This window comes from Pantherophis guttatus, chromosome 1 (genome assembly GCF_059756535.1).
Source record: "Pantherophis guttatus breed Tessera chromosome 1, ASM5975653v1, whole genome shotgun sequence".
Lineage (NCBI taxonomy): Eukaryota > Metazoa > Chordata > Lepidosauria > Squamata > Colubridae > Pantherophis > Pantherophis guttatus.
This window is the reverse complement of record NC_142063.1, coordinates 126,384,058-126,406,723: the sequence shown is the minus strand read 5'-3', so window position 1 is coordinate 126,406,723 and position 22,666 is coordinate 126,384,058. Positions and strand designations below refer to the sequence as shown.

Genomic DNA, 22,666 nt, shown 5'->3' with positions numbered 1-22,666 from the left:
TATGCTCCACAGATGTGCAGAAAAACACATCTATTTAGCTATAATGTATTTTGATTACTTTAGTAAGAATTCTAATCCATAAACTAAGACTGGCTACTCCCAACCAACCTTAAACATAAAGCTTTTAAAAAATCCTATGTTGCAATTATTGCTATATAAGCACCAGGAATGAACGCGATAATACTTTTAATTTTAAAATAGGCAAATGCATTTAAATGGATTTTAAAGACATGTCGAAAGCGATCGTTTTTCAAGCAAAGTGTGCAGTTCCTCATGGCTAATTTATTCAAGGCTTCAGGCCAACAGAGGCCGCGACTGAAAGAAGCAGTGCCTCTTCTTTGAAAATGCCACTGTCATTCCTTCAAGCCCAATGGAAAGATGAAAGGAAATTATATAAAGGAAATTCAGAATTCAGTCTAGTCATCCATCAGCAGGACAACTCTTCGAAAAAAAACAACTCAATGGTACCAAATTTGGTGAGGCTGGAAAAAACTAACCAAAGAGAGAGAGAGAGAGAGAGAGACTGAGTCTGAAAATCAGTCATATTCCGTTTAGGATTGAGGAGAAAAACAATCTAGAATAAAATTCTTCCCAGACATTTTGGTGGGATAGTTGTTTGAGATAATCCCTGATTATTGCTGATTCCTCCTCCTAGTTTCTGACACAGAGCAGTCCATAAGAACTCACCCTGTGCATCGAAAGGCACACATATACAGAAACACAGAGATGTGCTCTACAAGGGAAAGTGGAATTTCTCTTCCCTCTCTCTTTCACATAAACAAACTTTTTAGTTTGCTACATAAAAGAAAACAAAAGTGCTTCTTATGGCCAGTGCTGATAAGAGGCCTGGAAAACATTCTAGAAACTCTGATTTGCATAATTTCCATAACTTGTTTTCTTTAACACAGAGGAGTTAACATGGCAGAGAGGTATATAAATCTTTCTTTTACTCCTTATTTTTACTTTTAAAGTTCTTTCTCTTGCAACAAGCTTTCTCACATACAGACGACACCAAAGAATGGACAAATAGCTATTGAAACTGATGTGAATTTTCAGGCGGCTTTGGAAATTAGGCTCAAGGTCATATGAAATTAGAGGGTTGTGTGAGTTTTTCATACCATAGATCTTAAAGGAGTTTTGTTGACAAAGAGAGAGGAAAAAAAACCCTCCTTGATATACTTGTTATGCAATATAACAAGAATTATAGCCTAGAAAAGATTATGTTAATCATATGATATAATGAGGCACTTTAAAATTATGTCCCTGTAAACAATATCACAGCCATCAAATCAAATCAATTCATTTGAATCAAATCAATTCATTGGAACCACATGTTTACACTTAATTTATTTACAGCATTCCTGTTTCATGTTCCAATACAAAAGAATGTGCAAGTGGCTTAAAACCATAAACTAAAACAATAACAAAATAAATACTGAATCATTACTTTGAAAGTTTATCAATCTGGAGAAAAAATCTGATCAAAGTTTGATGAAAAAGGATGAAGAAGCAAGAATCAGAAAGAAACAAAGATGAAAGGTACTGACTAGCTATTAAAAGCACAGGAAAATGAAATGCTTAAAAAAATATGTATTCATTTAATTTATCCTGCCTTTATTTATTTATTTTTGTCAACTCAAGTCAGCATATACCTACCATACCCAATGCTATCACTTATTTTTATTTTAATTTAGTTTAGTTTTGATGCTTAAACAGTAGGCCTTTCTAAAGATAGTTCCTGGGTAGACTTCTGAAAATAATCTCAAAAGAAAGGCACGTACAAAAAACTACCAAGAGCTTAAAATTATTTCTGTGTTATCAGATATGCAACAAATATATAATGCTACAAAATGCTGATTTATGAAATTTCACAGCTCAGTAGGTTTCATCATATTCAGTTCTAACACAATGAATGCAAACTAGCGATGATTTTTTTTTTGTGGCGATGAACTTAAAAGGAAAGGGGAAGCTGAGGTCATAAAATGGGAAGGACCACATTAACTAGTATAGGCAGGGCTTGTTTTTTTCATGTGACTTTGGAGAGGTTTTTTTAAAAAAATTATTTGTGATATACTCATTTTCAAACTTATACCATCGCTTTAAAGTTGTGATGAAAAACCATGGTAGCAGCTTTCAGCTTTTATGTTTGAGGACAACACCATGTAGCAAAAAGCAGGCTGCAGTTGGCTACCCATAAGCTAAGCTATACATTTATGTGAGTGACACTGAATCATATATAAGCATTTTTTTTGCCATTTCACTCCTCTTTTGGGGTAAGAAAAAGAGCCGGCAAGCCCACATTTAATTACTCCTTCCCATTATATCCAGATCAGTAACTACAATTAATAGTTTCCAAATAAAATAAGATCCACAAGCTAAATTTAAATCATAGTTTAAAGCTGCATTATTATCATAGCCAGCTTGGAATAATTACTCATAGTTTCTGATTTGGAAGGAAAGAGAAGGTATGGTTAAATGAACATTTCTAACTGGCTTACTCTTGTGAAATTTTATTTTTTTTATTTTTTATTTTATTGAATTTGTATACCGCCCTACTCCCGAAGGACTCAGGGTGGTGAACAGCAGTAGAATAAAACATATAAATACAAAATTTAAAATAAAATAAAATGAATTAAATAATTTGGCTGAACAAATTTAAAACCCCAATAATTTAAAACCAAATTTAAAATTTCCATTTAAAAAGGGGAAAGACTTAGGTCAGGCCAGCTTGATGAAATAAGAAAGTCTTGAGCGCGCGACAGAAGGTACGCAGATCCGGGATCCTCCATATCTCCGGGGGGAGCTCGTTCCAGATAGTAGGTACCCCCACAGAGAAGGCTCTCCCCCTGGGGGCCGCCAGTTGACATTGTTTGGCCGACGGCACCCGGAGAAGCCCCTCCCTATGGGAGCGTACTGGTCGGTGGGAGGCTATTGGTGGTAGCAGGCGGTCCCGTAAATAACCAGGTCCTAAGCCATGGAATGCTCTAAAGGTGATAATCAAAACCTTGAAGCGCACTCGGAAGACCACCGGGAGCCAGTGCAGCTTGTGCAAGAGAGGTGTTACATGGGAGCGCCACGTCGCTCCCGTCACCACCTGTGCGGCCGCACTCTGCGCCAGTTGGAGCCTCCGAGTGCTCCTCAAGGGGAGCTCCATGTAGAGAGCGTTACAATAGTCCAGACGGAAGGAATGCAGGAAAAAGTTCCATGTGGGCATATACAACTTATGGATATGTGGTTTATTCAGCCATGGATTTCATCATTTGATTATAATTATATATTATTTAGAATATTAAGTATATTAATTCCTTTTTGCATTTAAGTTCATTAAACTGAACAATTTATATGACTAATATAATTTGGGAATACTATGATAGTTGTAACAAGTCAATATAACATCCTCTACTTCTAAACATCTTTTGTATTAAGCACTTTCATGTTGCGGTATTCAGAAGTTCACAACTCACACACAGCCAGTGGCTTATATTAATGGAAATACAACAAGACTTTCACAAGATGTTGAAATAATTCACTATAACATTCAAACCAGCCCCATAATATTCAATTTTCTGAAAGAATCAATCACAACTGAAGATGAAAGCAAACATGAGCAAAATACCCACAGTTCCTTCCTTACTTCATCTAAGTTTTTTTTTCACCTTTGGATGGAGTGATAGAGATTAGTTGTCAAATACAATAATACACCCTGCGTAGTTTGATGACTGAACGAATGGGATTTTCAGCATTCATGGACTTTAAAAAAATAAAATAAACCAGGCAAATTACTACTCTAGATAGAAGATGAACATTTTTCTAATCTATAGAAAATGATTTGTTCTTTTTACAATTGTCATGGAAGAGAGGAAATGATTTCAGGAGGCATTATTTTAGTATAACTAAAACACAATTTCGCTAAAGAAAAATAAGAGAGAGAAAAAAAGCTTACCTTGCTAGTGCTATGCCAACAACACAGCCACCTACAATGGACCAAAATCCAATCCAACCTGCATCCACCTGGAAAAAAAAGAAGATAAAGAAATGCAATGTTGTTTCTAGCAACACAGAAGGTAATTGGTTGATATTTACTATATATATATAACTATTTTGGAGTATAGCTCTGAAAGTAAATTTCTATTTGGCTATTGATTGACATTATCATTTAATTTGCCTAATCTCTTTTTAAACCATCTAAGGAAGCAGACATTCCTTCTCGAGACCCTCAGGACTGTTTTCTCAAAATCCTCTTGAGAAAGCAAATACAAATCAGCACACTCGGTGTATGAGATGTATTTTTTATAGGTTGATTTCAGTCGGACCAGAAGCATCCACAAGGGAAAGGAAGAATCTGTCCATTTCATATGTGCATTGTGACATTGCATGCACATACAAAGGGGCAGAACTTACATTTCAAGGATGTGACACTGTCACAGAAGACTTCTGGGAGCTTTTGGAACATTGTCACTGGTCTGATCAAGTGACTCCTAAGGTCCGAAACAAAAATTGAGAATGAAAAGAAGATGATCAACCATGACAGAGTTAGACTAGGTCAGGGGTCAGCAACCTGCAGCTCTGGAGCCGCATGCGGCTTTTTGGGCCCTCTGCTGTGGCTCCCTGTCAGGTGATCCCACCACTGGTTGGCCCTGCCCCTCACCCTCCCCTCTCAGTTACTCCTCGCCTGGCCTGAGAAGGTAAGGGCGATGGCGGGGATGGAGAAGTGGCCAGGGCAGAGACAGAGATAGAGAGAGGGGGAGAGAGGGAGACATAGAGAGATAAAAAAGGGGGGGAGGGAGGGAGGGAAGGGAGAGAGAGATATGTCAAAAGGATTTTGTGGTTCCCAGTGTTTTTTAACAACTGGTTCTCTGCTGGGTAGGCGTGGCTGGGGGGGGGGTGTCATATGACTGATGGAAGTGAGTGACATTGAGTTGGCCATGCCCATCCAGGTTTTGTGGTTCCTGGTGTTTTCTTTTCTCTGGGAAAAAGGGCCAAATGGCTCTTTGAGTATTTAAGGTTGCAGACACCTGGACTAGGTCTTAGGTAAAGTTTGAAAAGCAATGAGGTTCTAGTAATTGAAAGGAGATAGGAGAACATTCAGTAGAGACTTTGGAGAAGTATATAATCTTTTTCTATCCACATGTCTCGAGGAACTTGAAATAAATAGGCCTGGTTTAGTTGTATGTGAAGGTAGCTTATGAAAAAGTCTTGGGTAAACTTTATGTGGTATTCCTCTAATGAAACAAACTATAAAGCTACTCTAATTATTTTTTTTTCTTTCCCTTCATGCTAATGGGAAAACTTTTGGTTTTTCAAATTTACATTTGTGAACTAGCAATAAAATTTGAAATTACTACGTCTCTCCTCAAGGCCAACAAATTAAGGTTCAGGCTTTCCCCAAAGTTGAATTTTCAGATATGAAGCAGCTCAATTAAGTTCAGGTTCTACAATGCCACTTTTAATCTCATAGAATATCAGTCATTCTGCTTGTTATTTTAATTTTAAATCACAAAACCAAACTTTTGTCAGCAAACCATAAAGAAATATACACACACAGACACACACATGTGCACCTACTTGGCTTATGTGAGCTGGAGTTAATATCAAATCAAGAACACCAGACCATCCTGAGAAAACCCCCAGTGGTATTGCATAGGCGAGAGCAATCATCAAAAACCGGGGATTGCTAGAAAGTAAAAGAAAAAAATACAAACAGGTTTGTCAACAGTATAACAGATCAAATTTCATTGCAATACTTTCCTCCTCCTATGAATCCTCAAGGACCCAACAGGTACTAAATTGGGCAGCAAAAAGTTACAGTTGGTGAAATTTTGCTTAATTTATTTGGAGTTATGATGCAGCAATGCGTCCAGAATGCGGCCGCGCGGGTGGTTATGGGTGCAACTCGTTGCGCCCACGTGACACCCCTCCTGTGCGAGCTGCACTGGCTCCCAGTGGTCTTCCGGGTGCGATTCAAGGTGTTGGTTACCACCTTTAAAGCGCTCCATGGCATAGGACCCGGGTACCTTCGAGACCGACTTCTGCCACCAATAGCCTCCCACCGACCAGTCCGCTCCCACAGAGAGGGTCTCCTCAGGGTGCCATCGGCCAAGTTATGTCGGCTGGCGACACCCAGGGGGAGGGCCTTCTCTGTGGGAACCCCAGCCCTGTGGAATGAACTGCCCCCGGAAATACGTAAGATCTCCGACCTCCGGGTGTTTCGCTGCGCTCTGAAGACCCTGTTGTTCCGCCAGGCCGGGCTATTAACATAATGTTTTAAATTGGGGTATTTTTAAATTTCTGGGATTTTAATTGGAGCCTAATTATTTAATGATTTTAAATTTTAACTGTTGTTTTTGTTTTTGTGTTTTTAAATAGGCTGTACACCGCCCTGAGTCCTTCGGGAGAAGGGCGGTATAGAAATAGAAATAATAAATAAATAATAAATAAATAAATAAAATATTTAAATAATGTTCTTTTTCTAGCAACACTGGGTGATATATATAGATTTTCCTGGAGGCTACATGCGGATGGTACAGCATTGTAACAGGCAATTTAGTCTAAATTATCTTTGGCTCACTTCAGGAACATGACTGTGTACAATTAAAGCATATCTGCTGAGGCAAAACCAATTAATACAATATTTTGATGTTTTACTTAATGTTGCTGTTGTCAGGCTCTTGTTTTCAGTTATTGTGTTTGAAAAGGATTAACCACATTTCAGAGATATGATTTGTAAAATATGTTTCTCCTTCATACTTTGAGTTCAGCTTCTGTTCTGTTTCATGGTCGAGAGAATTTACATTGGCTTTTTACTGAACTATCTGAATACTACCACATGTAGAAACGAGAACCAGTCCAGTAACTAATAAAAGCTTTGCATTCAAACATTTTTCAGTTTCATTTACTGCTTATATGACATATATATCCCAGTTTTTTAAGTATGCATCGGTCTGAACAACAAATGAAGAATATACTCCTGCCTGCTGCTCCATTTGTATTCCCTCTCAGAGGTTCTGCCTTACAATCACTCATGAAATATAGGTAGTCTTCAACTTACGACCATAATTGAGCCCAAAACTTATATTGCTAAGTGAGACTTTTGTTAAATGAATTTTGTCTCATTTTACCACCTTTCTTGCCACAGTTGTTAAGTAAATCACTGCAGTTGTTAAGTTAGCAACACAATTGTTAAGTGAATCTGGCTTCCCCATTGACTTTGCTTGTTAGAAGGTCATAAAAGGTGATCACATGACTCCAGGGCATTGCAACTGTCATAAATATGAACCAGTTGCCAAGTATTTGAATATTGATCATGTGACCATGGAATTGCTGCAATGATTATAAGTGTGAAAAATGGTCATATATTACTTTTTCAGTAACTGTGAATGGTTATTAAACAAACTGTTGTTAAGTCATGAACTATCTGTATGGACTGCGATATAGTCGGGCGATAGTATCAGGTAGCATATTGCTCTTCTTCTTCTTCTTCACTTCACCCAGGGGTGAAATCCAGCAGGTTCTGACAGGTTCTAGAGAACTGGTAGTGGAAATTTTGAGCAGTTCGGAGAACCGGTAGTGGAAATTTTGAGTAGTTAGGAGAATTGGAAAATACCACCTCTGGCTGGCCCCAGAGTGGGGAGGAAATGTGGATTTTGAAGTATCCTTCCCCTGGAGTGAGGAAGGAATGGGGATTTTGCAGTATCCTTCCCTTGCCATGTCCACCAAGCCACACCATGCCCACCAAGCCACGCCCACAGAATCGGTAGTAAAAAAAATTAGATTTCACCACTGACTTCACCCTCCTATATTGTTTGTTTATTTGTGTCAGAAGCATCACAATTAAAATAAGGCATACTACACGACATAAAATATAAAATGCAAAATTAAAATATTAATTTTAAGGTTAAATAGATTTTGCCCAGAAACTAGCAACATGAATTATGTTCTGTCTCACTGCCATGAGGCCCTCTAGTGTACACTGGAGGACCTCATGGACAATCCAGAAGCACAAGCACCCCTCCTATAAATTCATAGCTTATAAGCACACTGTTGGGAAAGGGCTTGTCCTAAAGGACAAACTGGTTGAGGATCCGAGCTGAAGTTCCAAGTAATTATCCATATGTATATCTGTGGCCTTCCAGGCAGAGCAAAGATTTTATTTATTGGTTCGATTTATATGCTGCCCTTCTCCGGAGACTCAGGGCGGCTTACAATGCGTTAAGCAATAGCCTTCATACTTTTGTATATACCTGCTTAGTAGGACTGTCGGGCCCCCCCAAGCGGTATTCTTTTTTATACAAAGTCAGCTTATTGCCCCACAATCCGGGTCCTCATTTAACCTACCTCAAAAGGATGGAAGGCGGAGTCAACCTTGAGCCTGGTGAGATTTGAACTTGCAGTAATTGCAGGCAGCTGATGCTACTTTAACAGCACTTAGTCAGTTGCGCCACCCAAGGCTCTTATATTAAGATATACTATATCACAACTTATTAATAACCTGGGTAACATAGAGAACAAATGTATATAGAGACTGCACAGAGATAAACTAAGCTTCCCCTCTGTAATCTGATTTCAACATGTGATTTTAATGGTTGCACAAAATAACCCCACACCCTATTGTTCCCTCTATTTGGATATGGTGCCAAATTTGACAATCAGCATTTTATATGAGACACTCATAAGCCACAAATATTTCATCCATTTGATATATAAAGTGAGCCAACATTCATCATGCTACAAGGAAATGAAGGAAAAATATGTAGATAATTTGATTTCTATAGCTGCTCATCTCAACAAGTGGTTTCAAAACAGTTCCCGATGTTCTGCTAGAAAATGGTGTATATGTGGTCAAGATCATATTGTGGAAACAAGCCAGGTTTTTTTCTTCTTTGCCTTTAGCTTTACTTGACACTTGCACATGAGCAGTTTATTGCAGAGTCAGACCCTGGCCTTGTCTTTACTGTTCCAGTTCAGCTCGTCTACCTCCTTATTTAATGATATAGTAAATTTGATTTCCATCTACTCCATCTGGCAATATTTATGTATACAGACGCTGTTTTGGTTGTTGGAAGAATATGTTAGCAATGAAATGATAATTGGATTGGCAGAAATTGATAAGTTATTTTTCTGCCTCATTTTGGTTTCCTAGGCCAAACAGTCCAAATATGCTTTTTGTCTTCCATATTCTGTATATTTCAAATTAAACTTGATCATATAAAACTTGTCAAATTTATTTTCTTCTACAACAGTGGTTGGAGCATAATGAAGTGTATTTGAAATTATCCGATCATTGATTGCACTTTACCCAAATGTTGTATTTGTTATATCCTTCTTACAAAAGAAATACCACACCTTTGTTTTTCGTGTCCCCGAATAGCCAACAATATAATGTTCTGACCAAAAATGTCCATTGCCAGACCATTTCAATTCACTCTTGTCCAATATGTTAATATGTAGTTGTTTCATTTTTATCTTTCACTGTGTTGAGCTTTTCCATGTTCTTATATTCCATGTTCCTACTATAATTCAGTTATTGCAAACTCAGATTTTCTCTTCCTGTCCAATAACATCAGCAACTAGTTATCCCAAAGTCTTTAACATGCCACATTATAAACACTTAATACTCCAAATAAGCCTTAGCTATTTATTGATGCCATATCACCCAGCATTTTATCATCAATCACTTTATCCTATCTGTCCTTGTGGTTTTCTTGGTCAAATATAGGAGTGGTTTACCATTCTTCTATGCAGTATGAAAAGATTATCTTGGCCATTGTTATTATAGTGATCATCCTTCACTGACATGTTCTTATATGGTTGTTGCCCAACAAAGGTGTTTGTTTCCTTTAGCTAGACAACTGGGATGATCTTCATCTCTTGGGTGACCCTGTTGGGAAAACATATCCCTGGTGTAGAATCCAGTGTTCTTTGTTCATCCCTCCAAGGAACTCCCCATTATAACATATGAGAAAGTGCAGAAAAACTTGAGGAGGGAATGTAGAGATTGTGTGCCAGTTCTACAAAACTATATCTAAATACTTCACACAACATAGCTCAGTCAAAACTAGATCAATCTCCAACCAGTGTTTATCACTCACTGGATGAATTAGATATACTACCAAATCCTGAAAAGGTAGGATACCTAAATTCTAGTATATATACATTGAGATCTGCTAATTGTCCAAATTGCTTTGTATATATGGGATAAACTACAAAATGATAAAATGAATTTAAAAAACAGAGTATAGGAGTGAACAAGAGAAACCAGAGTTTTTATCATCCAATCACTAGGCACAGTAGTAGATACAATACAAATGAACATAATAACAATGTTGAAAGGGAGTTTAAGATCTTCTAGTCCAATCCTCTGCTCAAGCAGGAGATCCTACACCATTTCAGGCAAATGGCCTAATCTTTTCTTGAAAACCTCCAGTGATGGAGCACCCACAATCTCTGGAGACACTGATTAATTGTTCTAACTGTCAGGAAATTTCCCCTTATTTTTAGGTTGGTTGAACAATTTTATTTACATTATTTTCTTCTATGGAAGAAGAAACAGAAAAAGTACATTTCTGGTGGGCAACTTCCATTATTCATCCGTCAACAAAGATATGACTGTTTCTTAAACATTCAACAAAATAACTTCCAAGAAAAAAAAATACACTGAATTAGGTACCAATAATTTAGATGTGTCCTAGGTAGCAAATTATCTGTAAAAATGCCCTTTACTAAAATTTCTTTAACCTATTGAAATGAATAATGTCTCTGACCTACAAAACACACACGAGAAAGAAACATTGCTTCATTTAAGTGAGGCATTTTCATACAAACTTTTTAAAGGAACACTGTTATATTTATAGCATACTCAAAACATGATCTGATGCAAGATAGTACTATTCATATCTATAAAAAATGCTAACCAACGTAAAGTGCTGAAATAGCAAACAAGCTCCAAAAAAATCACTCAGAGGGATGCAAAATTTTCTTCCAATAACAATTCAACTTCAATGCTCACTAAAGGGAAGCTGGGAAAATTCTTTCATCAACCTCATTCCATCAAATGAACATTGGCTGTCAGAAAAGCCCCAAAGAACCAGCTTTTGTGTAAATGAAAGAAGCAAAAAGCTGCTATAACTTATATATATAAGAAAAAAGCTGCTATCTGCTTAGAACGGTATAAATATTGCTTAACTGCTTACATTTGAGAACTGCAGGACAAGATAAAGCTTTAGCCTATATATTCATTCAGTGTTTAGGAGTTTGCTCTTTATTGTGGATACAATAACATCATTCAGTGGGTATCAACACTGAATGCATAAGGAAGTTTTCATATTATGGCAACTTCATGTTTCCTAACCAGTTGTTTTGCAGTTTATATGTTGGCAAAGGAAATATTTTTGTTAAATTCAAAAATACATGTGTGAATGATGAATGTGATTTTTTTTTCTTATAATAGAAGAAGAATAAAAGATCCAGGTTTCTGAGCAGAGACTAATGCAATATCTAGAAACAAAAGTTTTCAATCAAAAATATGGATCTGGTATGTATATGACACTTTTGTCCTAATAAAAAAGGAACAACTAAAGAAGACACATGAAACTACCCACAACATCTTCAAAGAAATAAAATTCACTAAACAACAGACTACCTTTCATGCATATTCTCATCAGCAGAGGAAATTATCAGCAAATTAGAAACGCAGGTCTACCTAAAAACCACCAGACTAACCAAGTGCTCCACTACTAAAGTAACAACTCAACACAAGAGAAGCTATGTAGAAGCATTATTTAGATTAGCACAAACACACTGCAGCAACTCAGAAAACCAGAAAAAAGGAAACAAACTACCTATACCTTTTTCAACAAAATTTCAGCAATCATGCAAGTTTATCAAAAAGTGCCTGATGCTAACATGAGTGTGTGTGTGTGTGGGGGGGGTTATCACACACGCAGCCCAGTGGCCAACAGGCCAAAGCCCGATAATGGGCTGCTATTCTCATTTTACCAGTAGTGAAATGCTCCCGGTTCAGACCGGATCACCCAATCCGGTAGCGATGGCGGTGGGTGGTTCGGAGAACCGGTAGCAAAAATCCCTGCCCCCCCCCCATGCCCAGCTCAGCCGCGTGATCATCAGAGGCTTTTTCTTTACTTTTAAAAGCATTTTTTCTACAACCTCTTCAGCCGAAGAGGTTCTAGAAAAAATGCTTTTAAAAGCCTCTGATGATCCCAACTGAGTTGCCTGATCATCAGAGGCTTTTAAAAGCACTTTTTTCTGCAACTTCTTCGGCCGAAGAGGTTGTAGAAAAAATGCTTTTAAAAGTAAAGAAAAAAAATGGCCACGCCCACCCAGTCACATTACCCCCCCCCCAAGCCATGCCCACAGAACTGGTAGTAACAAATTTTACATTTCACCACTGCATTTTACCAATCTTGGAAGAATGGAAGGCTGAGTCAATCTTGAGCTAGTCAGGATTACAATCCTGGCAGTGGGTACAGTTAGTCTTCAATACTGCATTCTAAGCACTGCGCCACTGCACCAAGCTACTGCATATAAAGAGAGCAAACCCCATTCCCTTCTAGCACTGAAGATATTATGTAGTCTGATAACAAAACATCTGCAAATAACTGAGCTCAGAGACCACCAAGAATTCCACAGTTCAACTTTGAGCTACATATAATCTTATTTATTAGAGCCATGATCTGTAAACAGCAATAGCACTTAGACTTATATACCACTTCATAGTGCTTTACAGCCCTCTCTAAGCAGTTTACAGAGTCAGCATATTGTCCCTAACAATATGGGTCCTCATTTTACCGACCTCAGAAGGATGGAAGACTAAGTCAACCTTGAGCCAGTGACACTTGAATTCCTAGAGTGAGCAGTGAGTTATCCTTCAGTACTGCACTCTAACCACTGGGCCACCATGGCTCTTCCTTCCTATAGATGACACTTCCTTCCTATAGATAAAGGAACTATGCAGTTCCTACCTCAGTTATTTCCTGGAAAGATTTCTGAATAACCTGAATTCTGAAGAATTCTATAGATGTTCTATAGATGTTGTGGTAAACTTGCCCACTAAATAAGAAACCAAAGAGTTTGGAGCTAGATGCTATAAATATATTATTGGCATGCACAACTACAGTGATCACTGGCCTCCTTGCTAAAGGAATGCAAAAGAGTCCCAAAGCCCCAAAAGTTATAGGCCATATATCTTTAAAAATGATACACAAGGAATAAAAAAGTAATATAAATTATAACATGAACTTTACAGCTGGAATGCGGAACCAGATAAAAACATGCAGGAACTTTAATACTGAATTCTACTTTTCTAGAGACCTCAATCTTGCCCTTTCTGCTGGAACTAGCACCCTCTAACACAGGGGTGACAAACTCACGGCCCGCGGGCCAGATCTGGAAGACCCACAGGGCCAAACTGGAAACAGAAAAGGACCAGCCCAGGGTGCCTCTGCTAGCGAAAATGGAGCTTGTGGGGGCGGGATCCATTTTCGCTGGCAGGGCTGCAGGAGCTGCCATGCCAAAAACCCCCGAGCTCCGTTTTTGCTGGCAGAGGGCTATCAAAACAAACTAAAAACAAAACAAAAGGTGAAATGTTTCCCCCTTTGCATTTGAGCATGCAAGAATGGACAGGAAAGGAGAAAGGGAAAGAGGAAAGTCAAAGAAGGAAAGATGGGAAGAGAGCAAGGAAGGATAAATAAGGAAAGAAGGGAAGGAAGAAGAAAGAAGAATGAAGAGGGAAGGAAAAAGAAGAAAAGGGAGGGAGGGAGGAAGGAAGGAAGATTATAATGAGAGGGAGGGTCTCAGGGAAGTCCTGCCTTAGCACTTGGCCACCACAGGTGCCCCCAACATGAGTCCCATGTCACGCCCACCATGGCCACATCCCTGGCCATGCTCACCATGGCCATCCTCTTCTGGCAATGCCCCATGCCCCACCCCCTCCCAGCTCTCCGAGGTCAAACATAACCTTGATGCAGCCCTCAACGAAATCAAGTTTGACACCCCTGCTCTAACATAAACAATGTCCTTTATTGTGCCCATGCTCTTTTCACAAACCTGGTTTGTGTTATCTCTCTCCTTCCTCCTAGAGTAATCAGGCAGTTTTAATTTGTGTGCTTCTTCTGCTGTACAGTTCACAATTTCTCATAGCAATAATGTCTATAAGGATCAATATGCTATGTATTTACTATCCAGATTCCAGGATATCCACTTTTCAATATCCTTCTTTTTTTCAGGGAAAGTTAACAAAAATAGACATATAAACCCAAGTATATTTTTAAAAAATACAGATTCTAAGCTGGTTCAAATCCAGGAATGAATAAAGCTAAGCGAAAGAGTTTGAAAGCATTCATCGTTCAATATTTATATGTATATAACTTTAATGTGGGAACACCTTTTGATATACCCAAGACTATACCTTCATATTTTCTGATGAAGTGAATGAAGCATACTTCTTTCAAGAGAAATTCTACAATTGGTGCACTGCCACGGAGAAAGCAATACTCATATTGGAAGCCAAACTACCTTTGAGACCGCAAGCAGAATATCCCCAAACTAATCCTTGTGGACATATTGAACAGTACTGGTAATATTTCATTCTTGACTTCCGAACAACCTGTTTAGAGACTACAGTTAATCTCTTAAATTGAGCCCAGCAGCTCAGAGGTAGCCTAGACAGCATGTTCAGCAGGTATTAAGACAGGTATTGTATCATTTAGCCATCCAACAATCAGGAAAATGTATTGTGTAACTTTAATGTGCTCCAGGCTATCTTCAGGAGTGCCTAGTACCATATATAGATAATTGTAACTACTGTATGTTAAATATATAACTCATGGATGTTCATAGAGAGTCAGAACAAAAAAGAATCACAAAAGATATCCAAGCTCTAAATTGTTAAGAACATTAAAGGCTAACAATCAACATTTTGAGTTGAGTCTGAAAAGTAATTGGTAATCTATATAGAACTTGCAGTATTACGGTGATAAGATCACAGTGGTGTATGCTCAAGTCAGCCACATAATTCAATTACATTTCATCAAATGAAGCTTCCGGAGATGCTTCTTTAGAGTGTACTGTAGTAGTTTGAACAAGATGTAACAATAATGTGGATAACTGTGTTCAAATTAAACAAAATATATAGTTGGCACTAAACAAAATTATGCAAACATTCTACTTTTACTAATTATACAGGCAATAAAATAAATCAGAAAAATAAAAAGGACTTTCAACCTATGAACTTGATCTTTCAAATAGAAAAAGCCTTTTCAAGGTAGGTTGAATCTGGATTCCTGAAATAAATTTTCTGTTTACCTCAATTTTACCTGAATTTAATCTCAGTTTATTCATCTTTAATTACCCATTATTCCTGGAGTTACTTGACAAAACAATATTGCTGAGGCTGGTCAGCATTTTAGTGGCACCTCATTAAAAAAAAATATTCTGGGGTGTTTTGTGTGGTATAAATATAGCATATTACAGGGGTGAAATGCTCCTGGTTCGGACTGGCTCGGGCGAGTAGGTAGCGATGGGGGCGGGCAGTTCGGAGAACTGGTAGCAAAAATCCCTGCCCCCGCCTCCTATGCCCAGCTGAGCCAGGCGATCATCAGAGGCTTTTTTTCTTTTAAATGCCTCTGACGAGGCAAGCTCTGACGATCCAAGCTCTGACGATCCCAGCTGAGTTGCCTGCCGATCAGGCAACTCAGCTTGGATCGTTAGAGCCATTTAAAAGAAAAGAAGTTTTTTCTTTTAAATGGCTCTGACGATCCAAGCTCTGACGATCCCAGCTGAGTTGCCTGATCGGCAGAGGGTTTTTTAAAAACCCTCTGACGATCAGGCAACTCAGCTGGGATTGTCAGAGCCTTTTGAAAGCATTTGTTTACATGGTTTTACATGTAAAAATGGTTTTAAAAGTAAAAAAAAAAATTGGTCACGCCCACCCAGTCACATTACCCCCCCCCACTAAGCTATGCCCACAGAACCGGTAGTAACAAATTTTAGATTTCACCACTGGCATATTATAAAATAATTTTCTAGTAAAGAAAAAGGAGGAGGGGAGGAGGAGGAAGAAAGAAGAGAACCACTGAAATAATTTCTCTGAAAAGTAAATATGTGTTATCACCAATCAAAAAAAAAAAAAAAGCCCACATATATCTGCATGTAACTAGGCTGATTTTCTGAAATCATTCTGTTCCTAGCTTGGCTACTCCAATATGGCTATTCTGTAAGTCGTAAAACTGTTTTCAGTAAACTAATCCTCTCTTTTTGTAAGTGATGTTCCAAGCAAAAGAAAGAAATATGCTTTGTGGTCAGACCACAGAAATCTAAACATATCACTTCAATATCACCCTCAGCTACTCATTAAACAGGAGGTTGACTTAATATGCAAAAGAGAAAAAAATGCTTCAGGATGTTTTCATGTCAGCTATTTCAATAGTCCACAAATTAGTCAGGACTTTAACAAACAAAATGATTTAAGGAGACAGAAAAATCACCAAGTTTATTTAGAAAATTATTCAAATCCATAAATCCTTATTAAAATGAGTACCTCCCATTGAAGCCAATAAATCATGAAAAATAAAAGAATCTGAATCCACTAGAACAGACATTTTAGGAGATTCATGGGAACACCTGGCCTGTCACAATCAAAATAACAGGATTACATAAAGTTCCTCTGCTCTCAGATCATCAATTCCACTCACTCAAAATATCCATATAGTAAACCTGTCTGTTGAGAAGTCTAGGCCAGCTGAATACTGTCCCTAAGACAAGTCAAGCTAACTCGGGGAAAAAAATACTGTTAAGCAGAGGGATGGAACAGAATCTCTGCATGGTCCTAGCAGAAGAGTTGAAAAAGATGGAGTAAATGGCAGTAACTTTCTCATTCAGAATTAACTCCTGGCATTAAAATAATGGATGTGTTAGGTTAGAAAGTACTACTTCCTGTCATCTAACTTTCTTGTTTTGATTGCAACATGAAAGAAGACAAAGCAAACAGTGGCTGCCTTTTTTTGTCCCCATGTAAAAGCGAAGGGAAATATTGTGGTTGATTCAGATTATGTTGGTTTTCTGATTTACTGACATTAAAGGGAGATATTCATGTCAACCTGAGTCTAAACAAGAGGCCTCCTTCTGGGGCACTATTTGAGATGGTGATGGCCCTTTTGAATATGCTTCATTTCAAGATCTTCAGGCTACAGATATTATGTGTAATAGGTTTATGACAATTGAATTTTCTGAAGCATAACTGGGTAAATTTTGCTCTTCTTTCTAATAAAAACACATTCTCATTGCACTGTGTTGATTATATCTGTCTACATCCATTATGTACAATACGTGGTGCACTGATGGTTCAATATGATTGATTATCTTCAATAAAATCTTTATGAGACAAGGAGAATTAGTGCCGTCAAATAGTATGATTCTATAATACATGATGTGCATGTAACAGCTATAATGCACACCAACAAGTATAAAACCTTCTACTGACTTACAATTTTAAAAAAACCAGCCCATAATTTATTTTTTTTAATTTTGCTCCAGGGAAATTTTGGCATTCCTCCCCCCCATCTTTAATGTTTTATTAAATATTTTATTAATGCTTAATAATGCAATACTTTTGTGTAAATTGCTTTATGAGATTCATCAAAAGTACAGTATGCATAGCCTACGGTAATTTGTTGTGGGCTGACATAGCAATAAAAATTCCATTTCTCATATTGATGTTGCAAAGTTGCCATCAATGCTGATACTGATTCATATTCTTCTATGAAGTGCTACTGAACTAAAATGGGGAGATCCAGGTTTAAATACCAATTAGGTATATATAATTTATACTGGATCAGTCACAATCGCCAGTCTAGGGGGGAATTCTTACTTCAGAGTTATTGTGAAGTTTTAAAAAAAGGAATAGAAGAATGCATATCAGCTTGATCTCCTGGAGGAAATAAACAGAACAGTAGGAAGAACAGGACACGGAGCGAGCTGTATTCAAAACAGATACACATGATCTTCACCACAGCAATAGCGCCTCCTAGCTTGAATTGGTGCAAAATTTTTACCAGCACCCTGGAATCTAAGACTGGTGCACACATAAACTGAAATTATGTGGGAAATCTGCGGCTAAATATAAATACTAGATTTATTTATGATTATGTCCAAACTAGAATTTCTGGCTATGTGCTCCAAAACAAGCAAAGAACAAAAAGCCAAAAACAAATTTGGCATTGTATTCTGATTTATTAGTTGGGAATCTCAGTTCAGATACAACTGTAAAAAAAAAAAAGTTGCAGATATCCTAGGGTATTTTAATTGCTCCCAGGGCCATAAAAAGTCAATGGAGGCAATGAGTGCTATTTGTAAGTAATAAGCCAGAATTCAAAGCAATTTCACTTTTTAAGTGTGAAACAGAAATACTGTTTATTCGGATAGCTATGTTTTCTGGCTAAAATGAGTTTACATAGTATGATTAATTAAAAATGAGCTCCTTTATAAACTTCACTCATCTGATCAATAATGCCTAGGTCTTCATTAAGTTTTAAGCGATCAGGAAGTTTCCAACAAATAATACTGCATGTGAATATATTCATGAAAATAATTACCCCTAAAGGTTCTAGGTAAAATATGTCCGCCCTCAAAATAATGAAATCTGCAGTATATTATATTGCATTGAATACATATGATGCGTTATCTGGTCAGGTAAAAGCAATTCCCCTATGAATGGATTACTTCTAAAGTACTGCTTGGGAGAAAAATATTAATGAAAGGTATCTGAAAGATAAGGTGAATAAAGAAATGGAAATAAAGTAGATTAGTAGTAGATTAGTATAAAACTCAAGTAGTTAACAATGAATGAGACTCTTTTTCATTAATCAAAACCTCAAGAACCAGAAACGTGTACTATTTAATTCTCAATTATTTAATTATTATTAAAAGGTTAGTAAAAATTGTTTTTATGATTCACTCTTTAACTTTACAGGAAATTGAGATTCTGTATCACGAATCAGAAGTCCTTTTTACTTTCATAGTTCTCAGGTAGAGTCATGCCAGCACACATTTTATATTCTACCTCCTGGTCTAGTTGTTATTCTGGTTTTTATTTGACAGTAACATTTTTACAACACAGTTTGGTGACAGACAGGATGCAGGCTCTCAGATGACAATATGGGTAAGATTGCCAAATGTCCTAAATAGAATTGCCACTTTCTTTTTCAGCATCTTGGCTAGGACACAATTTATATCAATCATCTCATTCTGTTTCCGATCGCCAAAAAACAAGTGGCAAACAGATTGTTTCTTAAACAACCAAAATATTCAGTTTGTGCAGTCTCTATAGCTCTGTACTGCAGAAGTTCTTTGCAATAAATGTATTTAGAAGTCATCAAGTATGCAAGTAGATGATGGAAAGAGCAGAACTGAGAGAAATGCACGTAAATAGCAAACTAAAGTGACATTTTCAAATAGCAGAAAATTAATTAACAGTTAATGGCATCACTGAAAAAAGAAGGGGACTCATTTACTGTAAGAATACAAAGAACAGCAACAACAAAGAAACCACCACTATTTATTACTGTTCGTTAATAAATTAATCTCCCTGAGAATTTGTTTTACAGAAAATAATTTCATTGTGGGTCTGCTATTCTCAATAGACAGATGCATTACCAAGTGTTTGGAAACATAATAAATAGTAGTGCCTATTTTCTAGTCACAGTTGGCTATTGATGTGAATTTCCCTTTTTTGGTCTTCAACATTTATTAGATACCTTGTCCATAACCACTTCAAGTTAACGCTTAACATAAGAAATACTATATTACATGTTGTACCATACTTAATTAAATGAGATTCCACAATTTCAAAATGTAAGAAACTTCAGCATAACATGTATAACATTAAGACGTAAATAAATAAATAAAAAGAGGCAGAAACTGTATTGACTTTCTATCTAATTTAGCTATCGTATACATACCTGAGCAGCCTACAGAAACTTCTTCCATAGCTGAGCCTTTGACTAGCTGCAGCCACGCTGGGTGGGAATGGAGGACGTGATGGAAAGTAAGCTAGCGCTGCAGAGAATATCACAGCCACAATGCCAAATTCTATGGGGACACAATTAAAGAAATCAGAGGAAAAAAATGGATTATAGTAAAATATACATACATTGCCCAAAAATGTTGCCAACCTGTTTTAAAATGCTATGGGAACAACAGAGAATATAATCTGGAAAGCAGCTTACTAGATCCATGGAATGATCCATGGATCCATGGAATGATCATACAAATATTGTCTAATTACAATCCCCATTCACTGAACAATCATTACCTATCCTTTCAATAAACAATAGCAGTAACTGGCATTAATCACAGAAATGGAATAAAATGACAAAGGTATACACTGAAGTAAAATACATAAATTTTAGTTTAAAAGTATATATGTGTGTGTCATACATACATACATACATACATACATACATACATACATACATATATATATATACATACATATATATATATATATAACAACAAATTAAAGCTACAAATTTAAATAACAGAAAATTAATAATAAGTTAATGGCATAACTGAAGAAAGCAACAGGCGTTTGTTAAGGGACTAAAATGAATGAAGAAATAAAAACACTTTAGGGGAAAGGAAATATAACTTCCATGAGTTTTTCCTAAAAGAAAACTGCAGTTATGCTATGCAAATCAACACTGAGATATATTTTCGTCATGCTATTGAATGTAAGGAAAGTTAAGCTGCAACAAGACTGTCATACTCTAATTTCAAATGAAAGGGATGAGCAACATATACCGGCCAGCAGAAATAAACACTACAGTAAATCTTTTGATTGGTCAAATACTTGGTTTAACAGACTCAAAATGCAAAGACAAAATCTGCTATATATGTTGTATAAAAATAAAATATAAAATTCTTAAAATCCTATTCCCATTTTATGAATGCGTAGAATATGTAAAATGCACAAAAACCCATTTGGATTTAACAGACATGCTGCCTTAACAGAATCCCTTCCCTCATTATTAGGCGTTTAATCTAGTGGATTACGCAAAGAAAATGAACTTTTGAACATGAATAAATAATAAAAGAAACATCCACATAGAATTCAAACAGATAGTAAGTCTACATCACTGTGCATATAATTTGATTTTCTAAATATAAAGATACAAACCATCTGGATGCTTCAGAGAAATGTTAAAGCCTCCAGATGTTCTTGAATTCAACTTCCATTGACCATGCTGTGCTGGGAACTGTAGTTCAGCAATATCTGAAAGGCTACTTCACTTTTACTTCAAATGAAATCTATGTAACAGAAAACCGACTACAGAAATATTTATCTTTTCTTTAATGTAGCCAGGAATGGAAGCTATATCGACCTGTTTATTTTAGAGAAGAGTTGAACCCTTCACTCATCTTCCATGAGATCTCCAATGAAGCTTCTGTAACCCAAAACTCTAACCCAAACTTCAACTCCTGTTTTTATCTATCTTTACACCCATCAGAAGCATTTACATTGCAAATTAATAACTGGACCTTTACACTTGAAGAACATTTAAGTGGAATACCTACAATAGGGGCAGTCTCTACTGCTTTGAAACTTCCTTAAGCAGGAAAATGTGGGACAATGAGACAAGAAATACATCTCTAACAAGTGCTCTATCTCACATACCTGAGCATATGACATTGCTACTGGAACCAATTGACATCGATGGATTGTGTAGGCATGAGTGTATCTTTGAGTCAATGTTGACTCCTGGCAACTGCATGGACTAGTGCCTATAGTTTTCTTGGCAAGATTTTTGGAAGTGATTTGCCACTGACTTCCTAGGGCTTAAAGAATGATTCGTTCAAGGACATTGCTGGCTTTGTGTCTAATTTGGACTAGAAGTCACAAACTCCTGATTTCTGTCCTCGTGACTTAACTATTATGCCAAGCTATTATGCTGTCCATCAATGACTACAGGATATATATTCTCGCTTTAATTACCAAATGGCTTAATTGGTTCATACAGAGAAAAACAGGGAAGGATATGGTCCATAGCCTAAACTCCTTTTCACTGCCATTTTAAACTGTGGAGTTAGTCTATCTAGTTATTATCAACTTAAATTTCATATTTAAGCTTATTGTGCGATACATGAAAAAACGAATTAGAAATCTAGCTTTTCAGTTGATAAGACATTTTAAATTAGATGTAAATATTGTGTAGCCTATAAATGATTTCATGAACTTGTCCTACACATATTAACTAGTTACAATTCATGTTTGTACAAACCTTGGTTGTGGTAAATTGACAGCTGTGACTTCATATTTTTGGGATCTACTTTCTTTCTGGGTTTGAATTCCAACTATTTGATGCTTTCTTTGTTCAAAGTTATTGGAAATAAGTAATACATACATGAATCCAGGTTCAAGAGAAATATTATTCCATTAAGAATGTTTTCAAGAAATAACCATAAAACAACAAACAGCCTTGGCAAATCCATTATTTCAAGTTGCTTTAACTGTCTATCTGTATTATAATTATAATCATAACTTTATCTCAATCAGCCTCTTATCAAAACATTTAACTTTTCACCATGCCAACCTTTGCCTTAATTTCTTTTGTATTCAAATAAAACATTAATGCATGTTAAGTAAAGAATAAAAATG

At 36.8% G+C, this 22,666-nt stretch overlaps 1 protein-coding gene across 1 annotated transcript in view; it reads right to left on the bottom strand.

Annotated features, from left to right (window-relative positions):
• Positions 1 to 22,666, bottom strand: part of SLC49A4 (solute carrier family 49 member 4) — a 94,901-nt gene that overhangs the window by 34,584 nt on the left and 37,651 nt on the right. The window contains exons 4-6 of the mRNA XM_034422731.3: positions 19,971 to 20,100; positions 5,566 to 5,674; positions 3,944 to 4,011 (exon numbers count right to left, since the gene is read on the bottom strand). Of these exons, the coding sequence (XP_034278622.2) occupies positions 3,944 to 4,011; positions 5,566 to 5,674; positions 19,971 to 20,100 (307 nt within the window). The remainder of the gene's footprint in view (positions 1 to 3,943; positions 4,012 to 5,565; positions 5,675 to 19,970; positions 20,101 to 22,666) is intronic.